Raw genomic sequence first — 13997 nt, 5'->3', positions numbered from 1 at the left:
TCTAATTTTGCATATTTATCTTTTATTTATTAAAATCAAAACATAATTAATGATTATTTAATAATATCTTAATCACTAATAATTTTTCTAACTATTAACAATCCAAATATTTTTCTTAAAGTATTATTCTTAATCTACATGCACCCCCTTCGTGGGTTCCATATATAGTATTTTTTTCACTTCACTTTTATTAGCATTTGGTATTTTGTGCACTTCACTATTTGACTATTTTGAGTTGAGAGATTACACAATAAATTTAAAATAAATTAACAAACAAATAAATAAAGTAAAAGTACCAAGAAAACATATTAATAAATAAAAAGTATATAAAATATCATATATTAATTTAATATTTAAAAATTAAATTTCTTACGGAAAACTAAACTTATGCAAATTACGAAATTAGAAATAGACTTTAAAATAGAATATTATCAGTAATAGTTGAAATAGTTTGAATAATTTGAAACCAATGGCACTGGATCATCCGCTAGGTGGGGCATGCAACTGAGGTCTGGGCTGTGCAGTCTTTAACTTTATGCTTCCATCACAATTAAGTAATCATTAATTAGTTAATTGTGTTTTGACTTTAATAAATCAAGGTAAATATATAAAATTGGAGGTGCAGGAGGAAAAAAAATGAGGTGTAGGGAATATGTATAATGCAATGATGCTGTAAAAAGAAACTTTGCATTTAATTATAGGAGGTGGGAAGGAAGTCTAAAAAGTATCTTTTATTCATACCATTTTGAAGAGAAAAATAGAATGTTTTTTCTATCCTTTTCTTTCTTCATTTTTATTTTTTTTTCTGTTCTTCTGATACTCTAACAGTCCATTGAAGACTTTCAGCTGCTTCATGAAGGAATGTCAGTTCTTCTCATTTTGAACAAATCACATTTTCTGTTAACTTTTTGTACATATTTTGTAGTGTCAGTCTACCAATCTTTCAAAAGGGTAGAAAAGTGTTTTTTTTTTTATTACTACATTGGAGAGAGCCATCTAATTATTTATCAATGGTGACATTAAAAAGATTCCTTTTTTTGATGTACAAATAAATAGATACCATATGCAAGCACGTGGACACAACTGCAACACAACATGTTGGAAGGTTAGCTGCATAATCTTTGGTGAACAAATATTTCACTCTTCCACATGCATAAATAACTGCTTATTTGTGATATCTCACTCCATGCACTCAAACTGGTTGTGATTTGTACAGTAGTGCACACAATAACCATGGGCTCCGTGGACTTCAATGGCACTTTGGAGCACCAACCCTTACTGGTGAGGCTTGACTCGCACACACAGATTCAAAATTTGTCATCTGAGGCCATTGAAGAATTCTTGGAACATAGGCCTATTGCATTCAAATGGTGGTCAAAGCTTGTTGTGTGGGAGTCAAGGCTCCTATGGCTTCTCTCTGGGTCTTCTATTGTTGTGTCCATTTTCAATTACATGCTTAGTTTTGTGACCTTGATGTTCACTGGCCATTTGGGGTCTCTAGAGCTTGCCGGGGCATCTCTAGCCAGTGTTGGTATTCAGGGTCTTGCTTATGGTATTATGGTATGAACACTACTACTTAAAATACTCTTTTGAACATATTCTTTCACTGGTACAAAATCAGATGCAATTTCATGAATTATTCTGACATTATTCTCTGATCAGAATTGAAGTTTGATTCGTAACATAACAATAGAACATCATCAATGTTTTCTTCTTACTTTTTACTTAACATGACTCATTTTTGTGTAGTTTTAAACTATGCAAAGCTTATAGCAGAGTAAGAGTATTATGATACTAGTACTGATTGATTATTTGTGATGATTGCACATATTTTGCTTAAACAGTTGGGAATGGCAAGTGCAGTGCAAACTGTGTGTGGGCAAGCATATGGGGCAAAAAAGCTTGGAGCAATGAGCATAATATTGCAAAGAGCAGTGATCTTACACATTGGAGCAGCAGTGATTCTTTCTTTTCTGTACTGGTTTTCTGGGGATTTTCTGAAAGCCATAGGACAGTCAGAGAGCATAGCAGAGAGAGGGCAAGTGTTTTCCCGGGGACTCATTCCCCAACTCTATGCATTTACTATAAGCTGTCCAATGCAGAGGTTCCTCCAAGCTCAGAACATTGTGAATCCTCTTGCATATATGTCAGTTGGTGTGTTCCTTGTTCACATTCTTCTCACTTGGGTAGTTGTCTATGTTTTGGACTATGGCCTTCTAGGGGCAGCCCTTTCTCTCAGTTTTTCTTGGTGGCTTCTTGTCTTGTTGAATGGCTTCTACATCATATTTAGCCCATCATGCAAGGAAACATGGACTGGTTTCAGTGTAAAAGCCTTCAGAGGAATTTGGCCTTATTTCAAGCTCACAGTTGCTTCTGCTATCATGTTATGGTATGACTTTATCACTATATGTCAATCTCTCCCCAGTTTTTACTTTTACATACATTCTTTTATACATAAATGAATCTTAATTTCTATACACCATTTACAATTGTTAACAAATAAAAAATTGAGGTGCCTATAACTCTTAAAGTACTCTAGAATTTTTGAAAGATATTTTTTCTACTGACTGTACTACTTACCTTTTTTTTATCATTTATACTCTTACTATTCACTTAACTTTTTAAGTAATTTACTTTTATACATTTATTGTGCTATAAAAATGAAAGGGACAAAAGGATTATAATATCTTCTTACATTCAAGAAAATTTATTATATTTATAAGGAAACTTTTGAAGAAACCACTTTCGAAATTAGTGCATGAACTATTTAGCTAATGTGTATATTTCAGTTAAAGGAACTCAAGTATTTTTACTCTCACCATTAAAATCTTCATTCCTTATTTAATACATAATAAATTCTCTAAATATCTTGCAACTTCTATCCCAACATAGTGTTATTCTGCATAGATGCACAGTCACACATGATAATTTACATCAATTTGTTCTACTAATCTAAAAGGGTATCTTAATGCAGTTTGGAAATATGGTACAGCCAAGGACTGGTGCTTATATCAGGACTTCTCTCCAATCCCACAATCTCACTGGACTCAATTTCAATTTGGTATGCAATAAATATAGTCTTGGAAGATTTCTTCTTGTTTTGTGCTTTAATTTTGTCATTTTTACTCAGAATGGGATTTATACTCACACTTAGATTATTCTCAACAATCATAACATCTATCTTAATGTGGTTTCAGTATGAACTATTTGAACTGGGATATGCAATTCATGTTGGGCCTTAGTACAGCAGCCAGGTTAGCAACAAAACAATGTATTTTTTCGTTCCAAAAACCTTCTCAAAATGCTAATGGAATGATCCATCATTGCAGTATCAGAGTCAGCAATGAATTAGGAGCATCCCATCCAAGAATAGCAAAGTTTTCTGTCTTTGTAGTGAGTGGAACCAGCATCCTCGTTAGTGTGATTTTCTGTTCGATTATTCTGATATTCCGTGTTACTTTGAGCAAACTTTTCACTTCGGACTCTGAAGTCATTGAGGCTGTGTCTCATTTGACTCCCTTGCTTGCCATTTCTGTTTTCCTGAATGGCATTCAACCAATACTGTCAGGTAATAAAGCCATAAAAAGTGCACAAGCACAAGCACAAACTTTGGTTTATCCCTTCTATGGTTAATTTTTCTTGGAAAAATTTCAGGGGTGGCAATTGGAAGTGGATGGCAAGCAGTAGTGGCTTATGTAAACTTGGGTTCATACTATTTTGTTGGTCTTACTGTTGGATGTGTTCTTGGCTTTAAAACTTCTTTAGGAGTTGATGTAAGTTTGGAACATTTCTATCACTGATTCTATCCAGCTCTCACTTGTTCAGTATGTGAAGAAGAAATTTCATGCAATGTATTTGTAAATTTTATAGGGTATTTGGTGGGGAATGATCCTTGGAGTTCTTATACAGACAGTAACTCTAATAGTTCTGACTGCCAGAACAAATTGGCAAGCAGAGGTAATCAAAACTTTACTCTGCTAACATCTTGCATATGTTACATCACATTATTGTTTCTCACATGTGAAGTTGTGAATTTCTGAACCGAATTTTAATTCCTTTTAGGTTGAAAAGGCTGTTGTTCGCATCAAAAGATCCGCAGAAAATGACACCTTAGATCAACTGGTTCCTGACTCATAGGCATTCATCTTTTTTCTTCATGGCATGGTAGTAGGAATGCACCTTATCTTCATAGGAATGTAGTGTAGGAGTACCAAAGGAATGTTCTTTAGGACTTTCTTCTCTCTATCTTTCTGTTCACATAACTTTGAGAATCTAATATGTAATAATGAAAACCCAAATTGTCAGAACAACTATGTCATGCAGTTTTGTTTCAAGAATTGATCTTGATTATGAAAGTAATGATAAATAAACACGAGTTTGTTGTAACCTGACTTTTGTTTGGATAACAAATATTAGAAAATTGATTTTGATACACTGTTTCTCCCAAAATGACTTGACTTAACATATCAATTCTAACATGCCTAGGTTTCTCTTCATAAAATAATATCATTTTTAATCTTTCTAAAATTATAAATAATGTTTTTTTCTTTCTAAAAACGAACTTAGAGTAAACTAACTTAAATCTATTTGGTAACCAATTAAATGGATCGAATCAAAATATGAGATTTAATTTAAAATACTACTTTTTCAAATTGGATGAATCCATTTTACTATTGGGATCGACCAATTGGATTGATGCTATATTTTTCATCATTATCCTAATAATTTTGATGATGCCATTGAAGAATTAATAAAGCATGGGCCTGTAACAACAAAACTTGTTTTGGGTGGCCAGTGTTATTTTGTCCATTTCTTTCAATTATTTCCTTACTGTTGGTGACCTTCATGTTTAGTATGTAAAATTACTCTTCAAAAGGTTTAGAATATGAAAATGTTCTGCTTCTGTCTCTGGAATATGCACACTGATAAGTAAATGTAACATAAAACAAAAAAGAATATGAAAATGTTGCTCAAATAAAGAATCTGTACAACTAGCTGGAGTTTGTACTACGATCATGGCAGCAACATTTGGAACTATCATCTTTCAAACCAACAGTAACCATTATTGAAAAAAACCAACACATGTTCCATCACCAAGTCCACACAGTTCCATACTATCGTGTTTTCCGTCATCTCCTGTACACCCATACTCACATGTACGCATATCGAGGTATACATAGATATTCCACATAACTTGTGGGTAGTGATTATCACATAATTAATTTCTACAACAAAAACAAAATGTAAAGTAGTTTCTAGGATCCTTCAATTATTTAAAAATTTCTTATAACTAAAAATTGAATATAGAATTTAAAAGCCACTAAATTCAGTTTTTGGAACCACGTCCGAAGGCACGTCATAATGAACTTCCAGCTAGACCTCGGTCCAAAGATTAAGTTTTCCAAATCCGTTTGGAATACGAAATTTTCTAGCTTAAAATTACAAAATAAGTTCTCTGGAAAGGTAAATTTCAAATTTTAATTTCGCTTACAACAGTTCCAGTAAAGCTTCTATGTCATACTTCCGGTAAAAAAAAAAACAGCAATAACGAACATGCACAACCTCTACCTTCATTCATTGCCTTAGTCTCATTTTTCAACATCCAAATAATTTTCAGAAGACTCAAAAACTGAGCCCCCTTAGTTTCTAAAGCATTGTCCACAGAATGAACACACCTTAAGATCCGTTCGGTGTGAAAATTACTTGATAATATGTCCTACTGGTCTACTCAATGATTGTGCGATAAAATACAGCTTTAAGACAGTAAAGTAAGCAGCAATGTGTTAGCATTACAACTACAACTATATGTTCACGCATGTCTTTCCAAATTAATAACTCATTTCTGCATATTTTCACGAGATTTATCAAAGTCTAGGTATACATATCAAGGGTTCAACACAACATTAGACAACAGAAGCAATGCAGAAGGGGGTGTATAATGAATGCCTCCTGAGATTTATAAACGAGAGATCTGGAGTGGTATCACTGAAGCATCCTCTCCCATTACCGACTGGAACAAATCTAGCTCCCCATATCGCTCCAGGACACGCATTCTGCAGTCCTCAGCAGCCATCATTCCAGTAGAGAATGCACCATGCACAGACCCCGTATACAGCATACTTGTTGCTTCCCCCGCAAAGAATAAATTATCTACAGGAACCCGTAGTCTCTCATACAGATCATGTGGTTTTCCAACTGCATCATAGCTATACGAACCTAACGTATTAATATCTGTACCCCATCGAGACACAAGATACTGAATCTGCATAATTGAAACAAACTACATCTCAGAAACACCAATGGGTAGTCAAGAATTCAATTGTCAGAATATTAGTTCAGGAACTAAAATGGACAACAAAAGAGTCCGCCACCTAAATAAATATGGATTGTAGCTTTTACTTCTCTTGCATAGCAAAAAGGTAATATTAAACATAGGAAATATTATGGTTACCGGTGAAGAAGCATCTGGAAGGATCTTTTTGAGCTGCATGAAAGCAAAGTTAGCAGCTGCTTCATCAGACATTTTCTCAATGTCTTTGGCCAGCTGCCCAGCAGGCATGTAAACAAGGACATGGCGACCCGTAGCCTTGTGGAGATTAAGAAAGTAGCTGCATCCATATGATGTCTCTGCAACTACTCCTAAGAATTCCACATTGGGCCAAAATACATTTTTAAAGTGTAAAATTATTTTATTTTCGATCCCAACTCCAATATCAGAAATGGCAGCTTCTTTCCAGTCTGGTAGCTTTGGCTCAAATTGTATGCTCTTCGACTTCAGCACCCCAAGAGGCACAGCAACAATAGCAGCGTCTGCAACAAATGTTTTCCCATTTTCCACTGTCACCTTTACTTCATTATATTGCCTAACTATTTTTGTTACCCTGAGAAGATGTATTATCGATGCCATTAAATTTAGTTAAGGAACATAACTGAGGACACAGATTTCCAAAACTCAACTTAAACTAATACATACCTGTGTCCAAGGCGAATGTCAAGACCCTTGGCTAGGGTATTTATAACTGGCTGGTAACCCCTGACCATAAGACCATGACCACCGGGTAGCAATACTTCCTGTGGGCAGATAAAAAGGGAAGAATAAGTTACAGACAAAAAAAAAGTTAATGCGAGTGGTAATTAACAGTTAACTGGCACATGTGACTAGAATCACATATGAAGCCACTTATCCATCTCGTAATGCATCCTTTAATCTAATATCTAATATACTAAACATAAACAAGTATAAATGGCACAGCTTGTAATGTAACCTGAAACCCAAACCTTTAGGGCATAACTAGGTTTGAAACTTTACAATCAACACTTTATTCTCGAACTATAAGCACACACACACACATAACAATAACTACAATAGACAGCTGAAAGAGAAAAAGTTTCCCATTCACTTCAGGCCACCACCGATCAATTATTTGTCGTGCAATTCAAATTTCAGTGGCATAAGCCTATAACGGAACCAAAACATCTCGAACTGGGTTTTGTCAAATTACCTGATCCCAACATTTCAGCGATATGGCATCAGCATCTGCAGCAAACCAGCCCTCCAATCTGCACAAATACCACTGCAGCACTTTGTAGGAAAGCCCTTCCAACCTGCATAATAGAGAAAGTTAAATTATATATTACTCGAGCTTCAAGAAAATAAATAACAGTGATCAAAGGATTTTATATGCCATAATGACCTCAATTCTGGTTTTCTTTCAAAAACAATTTTAAGTGCACGAAGTATGGACATGTCTTCACTGAATTCATCTCTTACTTTGTTGGCCTGCATTAGACAGGATCAATATTTAGAGGTGATGCTCATGATAAGTGAAATCATTGACAGAATAAATCAGAAAAGCAATGTAATCCACAAAAATTGTGTTTTTCATGATGCCAATTCAATATATCAGATAAACCATATAATTGGAAATATTAACATACTTGCCTCTTGTAAAATCACTTCAAATTTTTCACCAATTTTTGTTACCAACTCCTGGGGAACTTGATTCCCATCCATATCAAAAAGTGCATAGCTGCAAGAAGTTGATTTTATTCAACAATGTATATTATTCAGTATAAGCAGAGGCTAAATTGAAGCATACTCTATAGTAGTCAATTAATCATGGAAGTACAGCAGAAACAGATATCTTATCATTTAAATATTAAAAAGATAAACTCTTTACCTTTCCAAATCATGGTCATAAAGGACAGAATTATCCTCGCTTGTACGGTAAAGAGGTAGTCCCAGCTTCCCAATCAATGGAGCCAGTGGATTCTCCTTGCAAACTCCATGCAACCTGAATCATTGTCTGCCACTTTTAATACTAGTAAAGGGAGAAATGCCACATTCTTGATAACGTATGAAAAGAAAAAGGAGAACAAGGAGTCTGAGTATTACCATGATGCACCCAGGTCAACAGGAAAGCCAAATGAGTAATCAGTGTGAATTCGGCCACCAAGTCTTTCCCTAGATTCTAAAAGAACAACCTGACAGAAAAGCATAACAAGTAAAAAAGTATGTATGATCAAGAGGGGAAATTAAAAAAATTAAAGGAGAGGTCGTCTCTCTTTATTTGTTAAATATATGCTCGCTTGTTTTTGTCACTTCCTGCAGTTTTTAATTTTCTCCAATCCTATGGTTTATTTTTACCAATGTACAAAACAATCAATTCTAAACTAGCAAATTTACCAAGTAAACCGATACTACCCAGAATAGTTTACCAGCTATTATAAAATGTTTTCATGTAAACAACCTTACCTAGACATTGCCTCTAAATTGAGCCAGAACATAACAAACACAATAATAGAAAAGTTCAACATTTTTTTCCAGTGAAATAGATTGAAATTAACTTTAAACTTCTTGCGGATGCAGAACGAGGTTCAACATAGAAGAATTAATTTTTAATAGTATTCATTATTCAATCAGTAAATGTTACTTGCAATCTCAGATATGGATCATTGCAGCCATGCAGGTAGCCACCAGCACAACTTGAATAAAGTATCAATAACTTTGTATTAGAGTAGCTTGCAAGTCCAATAAACTCAAAATTTTCTGTGAAAGATAGCTAAAGATTTTATTTGCCTGGATACCTGAAATGAGGCATCATGAAGCGCACGTGCCGCGGCAATCCCAGCCATGCCACCTCCTATCACAATAACCGAAGGGGACCTCTCCTGCTGTTTGTGATCATTTGCACAGCAAAGGTCTACAAGGAAGGAGATGAGATCTAAGTCCATTTTAGCAGATACAAAGAAATAGATGCAAAACTTGACAAAAAAAAATGATCTCAGATACACAAGCTGGCACAAGCAATGCTCAGTTTGACTTTCTGCACCTATAATTCGGTGGGAAGACCCGAGAGGTTGTTTCCCTTTCCAAATCACACTCAATATTCAGCACTAAAAACATCATCATGATCGTAATCTTTATTTCTAAGCACCTAACCCAGGTTTTGTCTGAAAAACCATCCACAACCAAGACAACAGTTTAAAACCTTGCAATTGAGAATAAAACTCGCAAAAATTTTAGTCATCTCCACGCCTAGACTCCAAGAGAGTGCAATCTTATTCTTCCAAATATATAAGATAACTTTTGAAAGTTCAATTGCTAGACCCACCCTACCAGCCTAACCCTAGATCTATTCGAAGGTTCAAAGTATACCTGCAAGGGTTAACGTTTACCCTTTCATTCTACAAAATGCATTTGGTTAAAACACATGATTACTGTATCGTAAAAGTAGTTGCCAAGCAAATGCACTTATATCTACCAAACGAAATCAAATTATACTGAAACTGCAGACACGATAAATAAACACAGGCACAACAATAATTGAAAAAACAGCATGACGATGAATAATTAAGAAACCTCTGCGTAATTGATGATTACTCTTGAACGGGGAGTTCATGGTGAGACGGTATCAGGAAATTACGATGGAAATTGGTTTTAGCGTTGGAATTGAATAGAGACAAAGAAGATTGAGGTGAAAAATGGAGGGTAAAAATTAAGAGAGAAGTAATGAAGTGAAAGGAATTGAAATTGGCGAATAAACGGAGCTTCCCAAACCAGCTCATGCAGCTAATTTTGCAGAGGCCAAGGGAGCGCTCTCAGCCAGATCGGATCGCCACGAGGAGGAAGAAGAAGAAGAACGAAAGGGTTGGTGAGGGTTTGGTTTGGGAGAAAATTGAGAGAAGGGAAAACGGAAAGGAAAACAAAATTTATAACAATAATTTAATGGTTTAATCATAAATATGATTTCTAGATTTTTCGGTCTCTTAGGTTTTATTTTATAAATTGGGTTTTTATTTTTAAAGAATGGAAGCAAGTCTTTGTCCAGTCTCTGATTTTTTAAAATTTTTTAATTATTTTTATTTATCTATTTATTTTTAATTTTTTTAAAAATTTTAAAGTGTCAAATTGATATTGTGCGTGTGACTTCTATTTTTTTTTTACAACTACAAATATTCACCTTATTTAGGTTTTTCCTATTATTTTATTATGAACTATAGTTAATTTTTTTGCGCTTGATTAGTCTACTCATCAAATTAAGAATAATTCAATTTTTCAACATGTATGCTCTTAAATAGTAAATAATGATAGGTTTGATAGTTTATTTTGTTTTTAGTTTTGCTGAATTTTGTCAATTGGGTCTTTCCTTTTAAGAGAGTATCAAATGTATTCTCATTTAATAAATTTTGCGTCAACGAAGTCCCTTTCGTTAAATAGAAACAAACAGAGTTAAGGGATTAATGATATGGCAAAAAAAAGTGCTAACGTGTTATTTTGTACATGTATTTGTGTTGACGTATTAGTGTATTAAAGGTTGACGTGGAAAGTATTGTGCTTCCCCAGGGCTTTACATCCTGCAGTTGAAACCATCCTTCTACAACAAGTTCGAGCTCATCTTTAATGACACTGTTTCATACTAGTCCATAGGGAACTAAAGCAATGGGACATTCCTTAACATCCTAGAGATACCTCTACGCCTTTCACTTTGTCGCCTCGTTCTCCCCCGTTGCGACCTTTAGTTTCTCCGAACGCGTCATCGAGACGAGCTTCTGACATCTGCAGGAGGGTTACATTAGGGAAGCATCCAACATCTGTGGGTGTGTGAGTGGGTTTGAGCCTTTGGATAGTCATGGGTGGGGTTCTGGTGATTACTCTCAAGGTTTCACTGTGTGGACGTGGGGTGTTATAGGGGTGATGGGTTTGAAGATCTTGCTGTTGTGAGGTTCGAATTTTCAGAATTTAACCGATGATGGTGAGAGTGGGGTTTTGCATGTTAGGGTTCCGAGTAGGGGATCTGAGAGGAAGGTATTGATTGGAAGGTTTTGAGTGGGGTTGTTATTGGGTCAGCTACAGTTTTGGGGGTGGTGGTGGTGACATGCCTCTTCACTATTTCATCTTCATAAAAAATTCAAAAATTGGAATAAGCAATAGAAATAACACATGCCTCTTCACTAATTCATCTTCGTAGAAAATTTAGAAATTGTGGAATAAGCAATAGAAATAACAGTGTAGGAGATGTAATGAATCCATAAATCATTAAACAAGTAACAAAAATAGAAAGGAAAAAAAAATGTTATCTAACAGAGTTACCATTACTCTGTAAATTTCATTTCCAGAACCTCAAATATTCAATTAAAAAGGAAAATGTTCTTCTCTTAATTCTACACGGAAAGCAAATCCAGACCAATACATAATATAATAAATCTTGAAACAGACAAAAAATTAAAATAAAAAAAGATAGGATAGAGTAAAAATGTTGAGTTGAGTGGAAGAAGGAGAAGGGTGGCGGCGGTGTTTCGAATCTCGATCAGAGTTACAGTGATTGTGAGGCAGCAACGAAGGCGCTGGTGATTCTGATCGGTATCAACGGTGATGCTATCGAAGGCTGAAGTGAAGCGGAGGAATTAGGGCTAAGGACGAGTTGCGATTTGTCTTTGCGATTTGAAGAGGAGAAACACGTGATTTGATCCGCAGGACGACGACGTTGTCGCCTACGGCGTTTACTCAGAATCAGAACCCTGATGGTAGCGACAACGGTGTCATCAAGTAGCTTCGAGTGGAATAACGGCGATGGGTAGCAGCATCATCAAGTAACTTCAAAAAAATCCCTAATTGGATGAAGTTTAATTTTTCCCCAATTAAAAAGACCCAATCTTTACTTTTCACGTCAACTTCTAATTTACTAACACGTCAGTACAAATACATCCATAAAATAACACCGTTAATATTGTCTTCTGCCTGATCATCAATCCCTTAACTCCGTTTGTTTTTATTTAACGGAAGGGACGACGCTGACGCAAAATTTACTAAGTGAAGACCAATTTAACACTCTTGTAAAAGGAAGGACCTAATTGACAAAATTTAACAAAACTGGGGACAAAATAAGCTATTAAGCCATAATGATATTTCTTTTGTGTTTGACTACTTGTTCGATTCACTTACTTCTATTATGTCAATATTAATTACTATGATTGACATTCTTGTTCTTATTTATAGTGATAATTATATGTCTCGTGATCAAGGATATTTGAGACTTTTTGTTTAGAGTTAATACCAATTTTGGTCTCTAGTTTCGTTAGGTGTGTTCAAAGAGGTCCTCCTATTTTTTAGAAGTTCATAGTAGTCCCATATTTTATAAAAATGGTTCAAGTTGGTCCTTTTTCTTAGGGCGTTAAAATGCTAACGGTGTAATGTCTATCCTAGCCAAAAGTGAATGAGTTGTCCAGTTATTGATTGTGTGGCAAACTCGGGTCAATTACCCTTTACCTTAATCAAAGTTTTAGAAACTCTTGACTTCCATTTTCAGGACTTTCTTTTTCTCAAATAAACCCAACAGTGTGGGTTCCTCGTGGTGCAAGGAGATGTTGTCTCTTGTTTCTCCTCTGTAGATTGTTAATGCGATTTGGGGTTAAGGTTTTCGAATTAGAATTTTGTTTTCTGATTCCATGTTTTGGGATTATTTGCAATTGTATTATGATCTTGCACTTTTGAGGTTTTTAGAATCTATCATCTTGCATTTTTGGATTCTTTGGGTTTTGTTTCTGAAATAAAGGTTTGATGATGGATTCTTTCTAATCTAATTGTAATTTCCCTTAACTTTAACTTTAACTTTTTTACGTCAATAACTTTAATTTTTAACATTTACAAATCAATTTACCTAAACATTCTAGAAAGTTCATTCACTTTTTATTAGAATAGAATTTACATTCTTTAAGAAAAAAAAAACCAATTTTATAAAATATGAAAATATTATAAACTTTTAAAAAATAAGATAACCACTTTAAACAAACCTAAAAAAATTAAGGATCAATGTTAAACATTTTACTTACATAACTCTTTTTAATATTTTAATGTTGAAATTAATTACTAGTTCTGATACTGAATAACAGTGTCAAGAATGTCGCTTGTCATATGAAACAAACTTTGTTGCTTGCTTCTTCTAGCCATGACTTTGAAGCGACTAGGTGTACTTTTCAAACACATTGGTGAGATCTTGAAGTATCTGCCTATATGTATCACCCATTGCCAGAAGTTTTAATTTATTGGGGGTGAACTTCCTATGAATATTATTATCTATAGCCGATAAAAACCTGAAACATGTCTTTAACTACGTGAAAAGTCACTTCAAATAGCAACCATTAATATGATTACACCGAATTTAATTTAATAACCATCATGCCCTTGCCACGCCAATTACATTAATACTCCAAAATTGATGAATCAAATTTTACACCATTTGAGATGGAAGATTATTACAAATGTACCATTTATGATTATATAATTTGGTGTGAGAATATGTTGAGTGACCATATCTCAGTGTACCATTTGTGCATCCATGTTTCTGTAATTAAATTTTGTGTCGTGTGAACTTTTGTGGTAAGTACTCCATAATATTTTTTAAGAGTATACGTAGGACACTAATACATTTACACGTCCAGGTAATAAAAACATTCAAATGACAATTTTAAGTTTTTTTAAAATTATTTTATCTTTT

The 13997-nt window shown here is 34.5% G+C and overlaps 2 protein-coding genes across 2 annotated transcripts; one reads left to right on the top strand and one right to left on the bottom strand.

The window, feature by feature from the left end:
- The first annotated feature begins 1174 nt into the window (after positions 1–1174).
- Positions 1175–4307, top strand: LOC106763242 (protein DETOXIFICATION 41-like). The gene is made up of 8 exons (XM_014647448.2): positions 1175–1560; positions 1845–2389; positions 2975–3061; positions 3198–3254; positions 3330–3568; positions 3655–3773; positions 3871–3957; positions 4063–4307. Exons 1-8 carry the CDS (start codon positions 1234–1236, stop codon positions 4135–4137), a joined length of 1536 nt encoding a protein of 511 aa, XP_014502934.1. The 5' UTR covers positions 1175–1233; the 3' UTR covers positions 4138–4307.
- A 1347-nt stretch (positions 4308–5654) lies between these two features.
- LOC106765160 (probable polyamine oxidase 2) lies at positions 5655–10208 on the bottom strand. Its single transcript, XM_014649682.2, has 10 exons — positions 9863–10208; positions 9088–9203; positions 8396–8484; positions 8181–8294; positions 7943–8030; positions 7695–7780; positions 7503–7605; positions 6974–7071; positions 6452–6881; positions 5655–6262 (listed from the first exon to the last, which is right to left on the bottom strand). Exons 1-10 carry the CDS (start codon positions 9900–9902, stop codon positions 5957–5959), a joined length of 1470 nt encoding a protein of 489 aa, XP_014505168.1. The 5' UTR covers positions 9903–10208; the 3' UTR covers positions 5655–5956.
- Positions 10209–13997: the final 3789 nt, after the last annotated feature.

This window comes from Vigna radiata, chromosome 6 (assembly GCF_000741045.1).
Source record: "Vigna radiata var. radiata cultivar VC1973A chromosome 6, Vradiata_ver6, whole genome shotgun sequence".
NCBI classification, from domain to species: domain Eukaryota; kingdom Viridiplantae; phylum Streptophyta; class Magnoliopsida; order Fabales; family Fabaceae; genus Vigna; species Vigna radiata.
The sequence above is the reverse complement of the archived record's forward strand: the minus strand, read 5'-3'. Positions and strand labels throughout refer to the sequence as shown.

What these genes read in the sequence shown, in the direction of transcription:
- LOC106763242 (XM_014647448.2), top strand. Translation starts at nt 1,234, where the DNA reads ATGGGCTCCGTGGACTTCAATGGCACTTTGGAGCACCAACCCTTACTG. An exon ending in CTGGACTCAATTTCAATTTG is followed by an intron (nt 3,062 to 3,197) that starts GTATGCAATAAA and finishes ATGTGGTTTCAG; the next exon opens with TATGAACTATTTGAACTGGG. An exon ending in GAACAAATTGGCAAGCAGAG is followed by an intron (nt 3,958 to 4,062) that starts GTAATCAAAACT and finishes AATTCCTTTTAG; the next exon opens with GTTGAAAAGGCTGTTGTTCG.
- LOC106765160 (XM_014649682.2), bottom strand. Translation starts at nt 9,902, where the DNA reads ATGAACTCCCCGTTCAAGAGTAATCATCAATTACGCAGAG. An exon ending in TATGACCATGATTTGGAAAG is followed by an intron (nt 8,031 to 8,180) that starts GTAAAGAGTTTA and finishes AACTTCTTGCAG; the next exon opens with CTATGCACTTTTTGATATGG. An exon ending in CGCTGAAATGTTGGGATCAG is followed by an intron (nt 7,072 to 7,502) that starts GTAATTTGACAA and finishes ATCTGCCCACAG; the next exon opens with GAAGTATTGCTACCCGGTGG.